The sequence below is a fragment of the Artibeus jamaicensis genome, unplaced genomic scaffold (genome assembly GCF_021234435.1).
Source record: "Artibeus jamaicensis isolate MK-2021 breed Jamaican fruit bat unplaced genomic scaffold, CSHL_Jam_final contig_781, whole genome shotgun sequence".
NCBI lineage: Eukaryota > Metazoa > Chordata > Mammalia > Chiroptera > Phyllostomidae > Artibeus > Artibeus jamaicensis.
The window spans coordinates 8,368,863-8,382,278 of NW_026521968.1; the positions used below are offsets into that span (position 1 = coordinate 8,368,863).

General features: G+C 48.5%; 1 protein-coding gene across 1 annotated transcript; it reads right to left on the minus strand.

Annotated features, from left to right (window-relative positions):
* Positions 1-1,360: 1,360 nt before the first annotated feature.
* On the minus strand, positions 1,361-13,156 carry ALOX12 (arachidonate 12-lipoxygenase, 12S type). The gene is made up of 14 exons (XM_037129216.2): positions 12,991-13,156; positions 12,251-12,452; positions 11,059-11,140; positions 10,831-10,953; positions 10,611-10,714; positions 10,213-10,373; positions 9,159-9,302; positions 7,967-8,176; positions 5,241-5,327; positions 4,862-5,031; positions 4,241-4,362; positions 2,249-2,349; positions 1,956-2,126; positions 1,361-1,832 (listed from the first exon to the last, which is right to left on the minus strand). The coding sequence occupies exons 1-14, from the start codon at positions 13,123-13,125 to the stop codon at positions 1,653-1,655; spliced, it is 1,992 nt and encodes a 663-aa protein (XP_036985111.2). The 5' UTR covers positions 13,126-13,156; the 3' UTR covers positions 1,361-1,652.
* Positions 13,157-13,416: the final 260 nt, after the last annotated feature.

Here is a 13,416-nt window from a genome sequence, read left to right on the forward strand (position 1 = left end):
ACGGCGAACCCCAGTTGCCGGGGTTTAGGGAAATAGTCTGGGTTGCAAGGGTCCTGGTAACCTTGACGTTGGGCTTTTCGTGGCAGGAAATTGCAAATGATTTTCCCCTCACATACTGTAGTTTCGGGTAGTATTCTGTGATGAGGAAACGGAAAATGAGATGTAGAATTAACGCCCAGAGAGAACGCCTATATCTCCTCTCATCCCTATGTTTAAAAATAGATGTTCTGACCCTGAAAGGAAATAGGAGATCCTTCCTGAGGTCAGGCATGCTGCTGTGGCTAGAATGCTTTAAAATTGCGAAGGGTTCTTGGCATTGGAAGTACTTAAGTAATATTTCGTTACCAGACATAGAATACTAATGCCTTTTGGGTGCCAAATCCAGGAAAAATATGGGCGTTGGGAAAAGCCTAAGGAAAGTAGACTCTAAGTTGTGAAGGTGTGTGGCCTGCTAAATGTTCTGGAGGAAAAAATACGCAAAAGGTCACTTTGCTTCCCTATTGTAAACTAAGGAAACGGGTTATAGGTCCTTTGAATAAGAAAAGGTAAAATATTTTAAAAATATGAATAGGGAAAAACTTTGGAGTCATCGATCCAAGGGAAAAGTTTGTATACTTCACTGGTAAAACAAACAAACAAACAAACAAACAAAAAACCTGTTTGTGATAATTTAGGGAAACGGGGGTTTGAGGAACGCAGCTTTGCTCTCAGCTTATTGTGCTCAGTCTAGTGAAATCAATGATCATGGTGTAATTGAGAGGGATCGTTTTGATCCCAGATCCTGGAACTAGACAGGGAAATGGTGGTTAGCATAGCTTCGTGGTATTTTTCCACTTACTTCGTGCCTATTGTTCTATAAAGGGTAATGAAAGAGAATGTGGAACTGGGGCACGGGTAGACTCCCGTGTACAAAAGGGGCTGGGAAAGTGTTCCTGAGACATGAATTTTGTGGCTCTTCTGTTTGAGACTTTGGGGAAGGAAGCCAAAAGTTTGTATTCTGCTCTGGGAGCACCATTCTTATTCCAGGACTTAGGGCATAGGTGTGTGAATAGGAGGAATAGGGGTGGAGGGAAAGTTGTCAAAGAACAGAATCAAGAATTTTTAAGCTAGCCACCAAGCACAGAGTCTAGCTTCTCCACCCACCCCTGAGAGCATTCTTTGGATGTTTGCAAGTAGGGTCAGTGCCTCAGGCTGGAGCAGGGTACTGCCACCGAGGACCAAATCCAGCCTTCAGCCTGTGCATGTTTCTTTAGCAAAGCACAGTGTTTTTTTATTTGTTTGTTGCATTTTTGAATGGTTGACTAAAACAAAGAATTATTTGGTGACACAGGAAGTTCATATTTCACTGTCCATAAATAGTTTTATTGGAACACAGTCACACATTCATTTTCACATTGTCTGTGGCTGCTTTTTGCTACAGTGGGAGAGTTCAGTAATTGTGACAGAAACTGTGTGGCCTACAAATCCTAACATTTTTATTTGGGTTTTTACAGAAAAGGTGTGCTGCCCCCCTGGGATACTGATGTAGAGGATTTAGCTGGGAGAGAAAATAGAGCCTTAGCAGCAGACACTTAGCAAACCATGAAATTCAAAATAGAAGTGGCAGTCCTAGAGCTGATCTGAAGTTTTCAGGGTGGGAGGCACCTTAGAGCTCAGATAGTGACACTGTTCTCTATGTGGCTGGGCTTTAGGTATTCGTAGGTTAGGTCAAGTTGCTCATTCCGCGCTGTAATTTCCCTTTCCAGGTTTTCCAGATCTGTTTGGAATTGCTTTAGTACAGCCTCGGCCTTGGGGTCTGAAAAATACTTTTCTTTGTGATGCCCCAGAGGCACCTAAGATAGAACAGAGGATCAGTCAGTCAGTTTCTTATTTGAACAGAGGCACCTAGAGCCTAGCCCCTAACTTTGATGTTTCCCTTCCATTGGTATACCTCTTTGCCTAGAGTCCTCTCTTACCATGTCTGGCTGGCTTCGACTCAGATGCCATGTGATGGCCATTTGAAGACAGGCCTTTCTGACATCAGGTAGTGAGCCCATCACTGTGTCCATTGTCACATCTTCCTTGGTGGTGGGTGGGGGCATTCGCATTGTGCACGGGGCATTAGGAACCCAGGCATACCAGTCCAGCTGGGGGAAGAAAGTACAACCCTAGGGATCTGGTACTTAGGGTTTGAACCCCCACCTCTCTGTTGGGCATTCCAAGGTCCTGACACTTGCCTTCAGGGACCTGGGCTTTCAGATGTTCATACCTGGCCCTGGTTGATGGCCCCATGCTGGGCAGTGCACGTGAAAACACACATGGTGAGGAAATGGCAGAGCTGATTTTGGGACTGGAGGGAGACAGGAAAACCTGGGCAGGAAAGGAACCGGATTTAGAGGCTACAGCATGAGAAAAGAAAAATAAAGGTTGATGTCTTTGGGCCTCTGTATTTTGGAACTAATGGATTCATTTATTCAAATGTATTTATATCAGACATGAATTTCATATCAGAGTAAATAGTCATTATGGAAGGGTATGGGAAAGATTGTGTGATCCTCTGCCTTAAAAAGTGGCTGAGAATTTAGGGCTGCTTCCTCCTATTCTCAGAAGTGGAATTACAAGTGCCTGAATTATAAGATGAGGAATGAGAGAAGTCACAGATTGCCCTTGCTGGATAGCTGGGTTGGTTAGAGCATCATCCCAATATGCCAACATTGTATGTTCCATCCCCAGTTAGGGCACAGACAAGAATCAACCAATGAATGTGTGAAGGAGTGGAACATCATATTGATGTTTATCTCTCTCTTTTTCTATTTCTTTCCATCTCTCCCTTCCTCTCTCTAAAATCAATAAATCAAAATGAAAAGAGAGAGAGAGAGAGAGAGAGAGAGAGAGAGGAGCCATGGATTTTTAGTGTCACAGCCAAGAGAGGCTTCCCACAAAGATGATCTCAGGCCACTAATTTTACAGTGGAGGTGGAGACTCAGAAACCTAATAATTCTGTCAGTTAAGTGGAACAAATATAATCACTCTCCTTTAATAGACTTTAAAAAAAAAACAAAGACCAGAGGATAAACTGCTTGTCAGGACACAGCTGGAAAAAGGCAGAGGCTGATCTTGAACTCAGTTCCTGGCTGCTAATCTCAGTTTTTAATTTGATCACATTTCTTCCACAAGGCTATTGGGAAAATTAGGCAAAGGTCAGCTACGAGAACCAGGGGAAAGAGGATGAGAGGCAGTTAATAGAGTTTAAAGTTAACATGTGAAAGTTTTATTTTTCCAAATGTAGTTGATAGTAGTTGGGGGAAAGATGGCCAGAGAGAAGAAGAGACTTTCGAGGGCATGTGGAGACTAAGGGACAGTACTGAGATGTCCTAGAGAAAGTTTGGTCCTGGGAGGGTGCAGGTGTTGGTCTGGTGTTCACTGGCTCCCCAGGGCATGGCCATAATGGCTCCCCTATAAGTGTCTGTAGTTGTCTCACAGAGGCAGAGGTGTTGGGGTGAAGCGTGAGGAGCAGGGACTGAAGGACAATTTGAAGCTGTCCAGGTTGGCCTATGTATGTGAGGGAGAGGAGGATGAACCTAGGAGAGCTCAAGAAAGACTGTTTCCTCCCCAGTGGTTAAATGTGGGCAGAGGACACTAAAGCTAGTGGTGAGGTCCTAAGCTAGTGCTAGATCCTAGCAAGGGTAGGGAAAGGACAGATTGGCCGAAGGAATGTGAGCCCAAGGGATGGAACTGAGTGTGAGTTTGAGGCAAGGCATGTACAATCTTGAGTTTGCACCTAGAAATGACCTTGCACTGTGGCGAAGTGTTCCTGGACCCTCAGTGCGTGCTGGACAGTAGCAGGGAGGAGAAGGGAGGAAAAATGGAGTGCATCATTGTGGGACTTGGTGGAAAAACCTTCCCATTCATATCCTCAGAAGAAAAACAAACCATGAAGAGAGGTATGAGCCCTAGTGGGGCCTGGCTAGAACCCCCACTGGCTGTGGTTCTGGGCCCACTGGACCCCATGCTGTAGCAGGTTGGGGGCATTTGTGACTAGGCAAGGGGGATGGACATAAAGGTTGATGGCCAGGGTCTCTGAGGCAGATAATCCTCGTGCTTCTAGAATTGTCCTGAGTCCTAGGAGGTGGGAATGGGATTCAGATGCTTCATGTGTGGAGGGAGAGGGGGTTGGGGTCACATCCCCAGAAGGGCATGGCTGACAAGGGGCTCTTAGCAGAGTGTCTGAGAAGCTCCTTTTTGTGGGGAGGGATCTTACCTCGGTCCTGGGCCCGGCACAGCCCCACCTCAGTGATCTCCCGACACCAGGCCTGCAGCTCAGGGTCCCCTCTCACGACATCATCCTCATGGTAGAAGAGGTGGACAATCCCTTCCACATACCTACCCATGGGAGAAGGGGGTTGAGCTCCTTGAGAGCAGAAGGCTGTGGCTTCTTGCCGCCACTCCTTTTCTATGGTCTTTAACAGACTCTTACTATGTCTGAGTATAGATCCTTCTACACTTGCCTTTTGGGACATTCCCCAGCTCTTTCTACACATTACTGGAGAAAGGAATGAAATATGGGTTATTACTTCTAGAAATTCTCTGTACATGGTTGACAGCTGTTCTTCCTGATAAAAACCCTGATTTGTCCAGATCCCTCAGCATCCCCATCCACTGCTTTCCCGGCCTAGGCTGTCTACCCCCATCTTCATCTCTTCCTTCTCAGACCCCATCCACTGACTCCTCACTGTTCCTCATCTCTCCCAGAATTGAGTGCTCTGCTCCTCCTGTCTGGGCCTTGTTTCGTGTTCCTTTTGCTCCATGCTGACCTCAAGCCAGGGCCCTACTCTCTCTCTTCTCAATACCCCTCCATTTCTCAGCTCCCACCCTCACCCACCGGGCAGTGATCTCCCAGACCCGTAAAGCATCGTGGGCATAGAGGGCACTTGGGAGTCCCAGCAGGCCCCGGTCGGCCAGATCGTCAGGAGGACAGAGGGAGCGGTAGGTCAGCTGAGCTGTAGCCCGACGGAGCAGCTGTACGTGGCCCCCACCACCTGTGCTCGCCGCCTGGAAAAAGAGACGAGAGGCTTTGAGGAAGAAGACAGAGCATGGCATTGAAGAGGTTCAGATGTGGAGGTTCTCACATTTAAAGACATGAGTATAAAGGGACAAGGCTCCTGAGTTTAAGGGTCAGGGCATTCACACAGGTTGGTCTGGGATCTTGAAAGTGACAGGAGGCCATGCAGAGTTAGATGATTAAGTGATTACCTCCTTACCTTATCAAATATACCACCAGCTGAGATGAGTTGGTCCCGTGCCCGGGTGTTGATCTCCATGGTGTAGCGGGTGTGTGGGATCAGGAGCTGGGTGGAGAGGATTGGAGGGATGGTTTATGGAAGACATGCTTGGGTCCTTTATTAGTGAGTGGCACTCAGCATGGTGGCCTTCTGTCCTCTTGATGCTTTCCTCTCTGCTAGTGCCTTTGCAGGCTGGTCTCCTGCTTCTCTGATCACTCATTCTTGTGCTCTTAACTCCCCTGTGAGGCTCGTGAGCTAGAAGGACCTGGGTTTCAATCTATAATTCACCATTGGTTTGATCCTTGCCCAAGGTAAGTCCCCCCTGACTGTTAATCTGTCTCATCCCCTATCATCCATCTGACAACAGGGAGTGATAAGTGAGTTTCTTATCTCAGAAGGCAGTGGTGATTCTTAGGCAAGTGATACCTGAGGAAGTCCAAGTCTCAGCTGTTACCATTGATTTTATTTCTACCTTGGGTGTTGGTGATTTCTAAGAATCAGCCCCTTTTGATTTTCTTTTATAATTCCATCATTTGCATTCTCATAGCTTATAATTACCTCTCTACTCATCATCAAAGCTACACTCCATCCTCTGGTTGCCTCACTGTTGGTTTCGGGCGGCCTTGAACCTTTAGTCAGAATAAGAGGAACCATTCTGAGCTACCTACTTCAGCAGCAGAGGGGCTGTTGTCAGATATGCCCCACTTCCATTTAGACAGGCCCCCTCTATATTTTTTAAAGATTTTATTTTTATTTATTTTTAGAGAGAGAAGGGAGGGATAAAGAGGAGAGAAACATGGGTTGCCTCTTGTATGTGCCCCGACTGGCAATCAAAACCACAACCTAGGCATGTGCTCTGATCCCCTGACCAGGAATCAAACATGACCTGTCACTTTGCGGGTTGATGCCCAACCAACTGAGCCACGTTGGTCAAAGTTACCCCCCCTGTTTTTAACAGCTTAAAAAAATACCTTTTCTTAGGTATTAAAAAGGTCACCTAATCCTCACATTTCTTTTTATCTCACACTATTTTGTCTTCGTTTCCACCCAGTTTATAGACAGGTTCCATGTAGTGTTGGCATTTACCCGAGTTGTTGGAACTGGACACGAGGAATAACCCAAGTGGTACCTCTGGTGTCAAGATGTCAAAGCAGCTCACATCAGTCTAAAACTTTTCAAAAAGTTCATGGAAGATGCTGTCATAGAAAGCCCAAAGTCCACATGAGGAGAGAAAATATCTGAAGACAAACAACTCCTCATGAGGGTAATAATAATTGCAAAAAGCTACGGGCATTTGTAGCTTTCAGCCTGTCTTACACTGTTATGTCATCCTGTCCTTAAACAGCCCACGGTATTGTCCTTGTTCAGAGATGAGCCCACTGGAGCAGACATCTGGTAAGTACTGAGGTCGGGCCTCAGGATTTAGCCCCTGGAAGTCCGAACCACAGCCTGCACACATAAGCTTTATGACCTTTGCGGGTTAGTCCTCTGGGGGTAGTGAGCAGATATAGGTGTGGAGAGGGATGACCTACCAAAGAGGGAATTTCACCTGTGAATAGAGGCTTCACCTACTCAGAATGAGCAGAAGATGGTGATGCAGGAGCGCCATGAGATCAGTAAAATCCAGGACTCTATTATCACACTGGTCTCTATCCTACCTATGTTACCCCAGACTCAGTGAGGCCATAGCTACTATTGGCCAGGGTCAGGGTATAGGCCCCCAGGTTGCAACATTTCAGTTCTCCTTACCCAGGAACTCATTTGCATATCTTGCCAACATTTCAAACTCCACAAACCTAACACTGAACACCTCATGTTTGCTTCCAAACTGGCTTCTTCTAATGACGCTGATGGTTCTGATGATTGCTCTGGTTCATAAGCTTCTACCAGTGTTGTCCCTTCTCTGCCATATTCCCTATGTCTAAAATGTCACCAGGATTTTGAGAATACCTTTAAGCAAGCACAAGTTTTATTTTGCTGCCTTCTGCCTAGCGATAGATACTGAACTCACTCTTTTATAAAATTACAACACATCCACCCTGTGGGCTTCTAGGTGTTGCAGCTTAGACCTCTCACCTTTCTCTCTTCAGTCTTATCCCCAGGCACCTGCTGTTTCCTCCCTTCACCAAGTCTTTGGGGTTTTTTTCCCTTTTCATTCCTGTTACCCGTTGCATGTCTTTCTCCACCTCTCTCCCTAGTCAGGTATAAGTAACCTACAGGGGTTCTCTCTTTGCCTTTTCATATATTCCTGCAGCAGACTTCTCACTTGGGGTGGGATATTCTCTGTTCATACTATAGTGTTTATATGCTGTCTCTCATGATTTCAAATTCTAGCTCCAGATATTGTTCTCTGGTTGGTTCTCATGGTCATCACTTGTTTTCCTGGATACACAGTAAATCTCCTAAGACAGAAGTGAGGATTTTGTTTTACTAGCAATATTCCAGCAATACTCCAGGCTCCTTGCTAGAATTGTCAGGTCTCTGGAATTTCAGAGGGTTCACTTATAACATGTCCTGAAGAAACATTCAATGACTTGATTTGATTAAAATACAAGTCTTAAATACTGATACAGTCTTTCTTCTCCTTATCCCTCTTTCCTTCACAAATTGATGTAAGTATTGTTTGTTGCAGCAGTATTACTTGATATTGGCTGTTTTCTCCCTTGGATCTAAGCGAGACGGGACTTGAAGGGTAGAGGATTTACCTTGAAGACAGGGTGCATTCCTGGGAGACACCTCATGGTGGCAACAGCGATAACCTCAGCGACCAGATGAGTGTTCAGCAGATGGTACTGGAGCTGGTGCAGTTGGAAATCTGAACTTCGGACCCAGGACTTTGCCAGGAGCCAGGCAAGTGGAGGATCTGAGGGCAGGAACAGCAGTGGGGTCGGGGAGCTGGGGTTGGGAGGCTGGACCTGGGAAAAAATAAACATTTACTGAACTTCCACTTGGTATGTGACATTCTGGTCAGCATTCTTGGAGAAACAGAAGAGTCAGTAAGATTATTATTTTCCAGGAGGTTATAATTTAGTAGGAGGCATGAGGGCCCTTCCACACTGCTTCTTACTAGCCATGGGGCCATATTAGTGCCCTGATGGGCAGGTTGAAGTAGGAGAGTCAGAACAGAAGCCCAGTAAGTATATTCTAACAGTGGTTCGGGAGAAATACAATGGGGTTCTGAGTCAGAGTGGGGGGATGAAAAGGAGAAGCTGGGCCCTGGCAGGATAGCTCAGTTGGTTAGAGCATTGCCCCAATATGTCAAGGTTGTAGGTTTGATCCCTGGTCAGGGCACATACAGGAATCAATTAATGAATACATAAATAAGTGAAATGACTATTCAATGTTTTCCTCTCTCTCTTCTAAAATCAATCAATAAAAAAATTAACAGGAGAAGCTGGATATATGAGATAATTGACAATAATTTTTTACTGACTGTTGGGAACTTTGGGAGAAGAGATATTCAGGAAACAATGGGTATTTAGAGTCAAGGCTACTGAGAGATTAAATAGTGGTTCTCAGTGTGTGTGCCCACACTAGCAGCAGCCTTATCACTTTGGAACCTGTTAGAAAAGCAAATTCTCAATTCCTTCCCCAGGTCTACTGAATCAGAAAGTGTGGGGGCAGACCTGGCGACCTGTGTGTTAAGGAGCCTTCAGGTGCTTCTGATGCACACTGAAGTTTGAGAACCACTGAGTACAGCATGAGAACTCCACAAGGCCATTATGACTCTTGAACAAGTACTTCCAGTTGGGTGAGTCAGGGAAAATCAGGCTGCAAAGAGTGACACGAGGACATGTTTCACTCTGTGAGAATGGGGTTTGGGAGCTGGGTGTCTGAGAGCAGAGGCTGGGATGAACTGAGAGCAGTGCCGGAAGGGGGATGCCTGGGACACCTCACCTGGATGACCATGGGCAGCAGCTTCCCATTGGGTTCCATCCTCAGCATGACGAGGGGGGCAGCCAGGTACTGCTTCTCTCCTCGGATCACATTGGCTGGAATTCCATCCAGCAGGATGAAGTCAGCCTCAAATAAGGAACCCTTCTGGGGGAAGGATGGATATAACCATGGTTAGAGTTCAAAGTCTACTCCCAGAGGGACAGGGCAAAGGGGGAAAGACAGTTATCTTTTGTTAGCCAACACTGCCCCAATAAATTAAAAATAAAACCATTTATCTAGCTTCTTACCATTGTCCTCTATCAGTACCAAAGAGTCCTATTGGTGGAACCAGAGCATCTGGTCCAACTCCTCTCATTTTAAATAAATGAAGGAACAACGTGGTGTGGGTTGATGCCTTGTGCAGGTTTTGTGCAGGCAGCAGATCTGAGTTGAGAACCAGGCCTCTCAGTCCAGTTTGCACCATGGCATTGCAAACTATCCCATTGCCCAGGGGTTGTACCCCTTCCCCATCACCCCCCAGTGTCTTCTCCCTGGATTTGGTTTCCATCAGCTCAGCAAATGCTCTTTTACTACTTGGCCAGATCTTGCCTCCTCTGTGAAGTAATCCACTTGGTTCCCCTGGCTACCACTGTCACCGAACCCAGACACATGCACGTGGACATGTGCACTTCCTGCCTTACATCCATCTCATCTTTTCTAAACCCAGCTTCCCACCTCCAGGAAACTGCCTCAATGCCCTCCACCCTCCAACAGTGCATTCTTCAGCTTTCTGGCTGTCCATGAACACGCACTGGGAGCACTGACATCAGCCAGGGAATGTCATTGTCCCAGCTAACATCCCTGGCCCCATCTGCATTCGCCTTGGAAATCCTTGCTGGGAGTGCCTCATAGTTTCCCTTACATGTTTTACCATCTCTTGTGTTTTTTTGCAGCATAGGACTCTGGGGGAGTAGGTTACCACAGCCTCCCTTCCCAGACTCACCTTTGGGCTCTCCTCTTCACCACCCTTCCCTATAGAGCCAAGAAGAGAACAATGTAGGGTGGGAGGAGGTACCTGGAGTTCTTTCTCCAGCTGGGCCTGAAGCTCCTCCATCCCTAAAGGCAGCACCAGCCGGGAGGGCAGAGAGGTGGAGCGTCTCAACAGCATGGGGTTGGTGCCATTGAGGAACTGGTAGCCAAAAACCTCATCTTCCTGCCAGCACTGGTGAACCTTCTCTGGGGAGACAGGGTGGAGGGTAGGAGGAGGATATTCACCACAACCCAATATCCCCCTTTCGGGCTCTACCCCAGGGATGCAGACACATGACCGTCTTGTATCCAGCCCCTCTCTGAGATGATCAGGCATGATAAGGTCTCACCTGGCAAGGTGTTGGGGAAGAGTATGGAGTATGAAGGTCAGGTCATCAAAAGGGGGCCATGAAGGGGTCCTAGAGACCTGGGGGAACCACTAACCAGCCAGGGTGCTCTTCTGGCCCCAGAAGATCTGATCAAAATCCTCCAGCTGGTTCCAGGTGCTCAGGAAGGTATAAACATTTTTGAGGACCATCTCCAGTGACCTAGGACAGATACCACAGCATGAACCAACTGGCTGATCCCTCCACCCCTCACCATTCACCACTATTCTTGGGTCTCCCACCCTTTATTCCCCTCTGGGCTCCAGGCTTTTCCTCACACTGCCTTCAGTGCCCATTCAAAGTCCAGTCTCTTCTCCTCGTGGAATCTCGTATTTGGAGGGAGATCATTCTCACGGCCTGCAGCTATTGTCAGGGGTAGCCCTTCCTTCCAGGTGGCCCAGCTAGGAGAGGATCACAAGGCTTCAGGGAGGGTGTTCAAGTCAGTGACTGGATAGGGTCAGGGAAGGGGGGGTGAACTTGGGGCTCCCATATGGGTGGGTTGTCACCAGTATGTTTGTTGTCTTTCTTTCAGTTCCTTCTCTCGATGTTTCTGGAATGCATCCAACACATTGTCTCCTGCCAGGCGGGCTGGGGAGACATTGAGACAACTGGCCACCATTTCGCATGGTCCTGTTCTCTCCCCTGCTTGTCCTCACCTTCCTTTCTATGTTCAGCCGTGCTCTGTTGCTGGCTGTCTCGGCTGTGCCTCATTTCACTGATTCCCCAGACACCTTTATCCCAACTTTGCACTCCTCACTTCATATATCTCAGCTCCCATTCCCTTTTCTTGCCCCTTAATTCATCTTTCCCTACCTGATCCTGTTTCATCAATATCTATGGCTGGATGAATCACCTTAATTAAGGTGATAAAATCTTAATCACCCCTATGCCCACACCTGTTTTCTACTTTATATTACTTTGGTGAATTTTCACTTCTTGAACCTCACCTGCCTTTCACTGCTTGAACCTTCAGCTGTCCTCAAAGTCCTGTTTGTTCACCTTTCTTAGACTTAACGTCAAAGTCTATATTTACTGGCTTTTTCCAGCCCTTATCAGTATTCATACACACTTGTATCAAAGTTGTATATCTCATGTTTCCATCCTTACTTGTTCTTGCCCTCATTTGTCCCTGTATTCACTATCTTATTTCCCACAGTAACGAATTCAGCATTTGCAGTCCTCACTCACCCCCACTCCAGTCAGTGTGCTCCCTGCCCTCCCGCTGTCGCCCATGTTTTTAGAGCTAAACCAGCTCTCTCTCCACGTCAGATCATTTATGGTTTCCCTTACCTGTCACCTCTCAGGAGTCACACCCACTATCTCCTATCTCATGTGCCAGCCTTACCTGTCCCTGCCCTAATTTGTTCCCAGTCACACGGAGATCTCTTTTCCACTTTCACTTCAGTTCTTCCATTTCCCAGCATCGCCACAACTCACAGTCCCTGTCCTCACCTTCATGGGGCATGGTGTCTGCACACCACTTATCTCCCTGTTCAGTCCCACTTCCAGCCTTTTTACCTCTATGTATAACTTTGGGACTTTAAAACATGCCCCTCATTTCCTATCTTTTCCATCCTTAACCTGTTGAGCATCCACTTTTTCAAGACCCTCGGACCTTCCTCAGTGCTATTGCCTGCCTCTCCCGCGCCCCAGTAAGTCCCGAGGCCCTGCACCCTCTCCCCTCAGGCCGCCACTCACCGGTGCCCTCGGGCAGGCTCAGAACACCCTCGCCCTGCACCCAGCGGTAGCACGGGAAGGTGGCCTCCGAGCTGGCTCCGGGGCCCTGCACCGTGATGCGGTCGCAGAACCACGCGTCGTCCACCAGGGAGTGATGTTTGCGCAACTTCACGAACTGGAGTGGCCCCAAGTCCTCGACAACATGGTGCTCAAACTCTTCCACCTGTGGGGACCGGAACACGGTGAGATTTAGTAGCGGGGACCCCGGAGAGGCCGTTTTACTGAGGGGCGGGAGTCCTTTGCGAAGTCCGGGGACGAGACCTCCAAAGACAGCATTTCTTCCTCCCAGCACCTGCGCAGTGGGTCTCAGACGCCCCATTGCACCGAGAGGACAAGGACCAGGGACGCGGGGTGAGACCCTCAGAGTCCTGAATTGAGAACTGAGCATGATCATCTACACCCGTCCACTAACAGCGCTCTCACTGCGCCCGCGGTTTCCGAGACCTTCTGTCTTTGACCCTTGATCCCAGAATAACACTGGACTGGGGTCAATTGGGGGGTGAGTGAGGACTGCGAGGACCACGGGCAGGGGAGGGAGAATGGTGTTGAGCCCCTTCTGGGCGTTGCCTCTGACCCTCTGCCGGCTCAGGCTCCTGCGCCCCTTCTCCCTGAAAGTCCCAGAGGGCGCGTTGGCGCTGTTATTTGCCCCCGTCCCAGCGTAAGGCCCAGCCAGGATCCGGGTCCCAGCTACCCTGGCTGACCTGGCCCCGCACTGGCCGCAGCTGCAGCCCCAGCTCCGCCTCCCCGCGCTCCCCGACCAGCCACAACTGCACCCGGTTGTGCGACCCGGAGAAGAACCAAGCCCCGGTGGCCACACGGACGCGGTAGCTGCCCATGGTGGTCCCCTAGTAACCAAGGCGAGGAGGAGCTGAGTCCTGCGATTCTCTGGACCGCCCAGGGCCGCAGGCGTGAGTCCAGGCGCCTTAGGGCCAGTTCGGGCCTTTAAAGATGAGTCTGGGTCCCCGCCCTCCTCACAACTTCCCGGCGCTCCCACTTCTCCGCCCCAAACTAGCCCCAACTTGCTAGCAGCTGAGCAGACTACGGGGAAGGGCCGCGCCTCCAGGTCAGAGCGTAGCTGTGGGAAGATGAAGGGGCCCTTGGTCTGGGTGAGGCCGAGACTGTGGCTG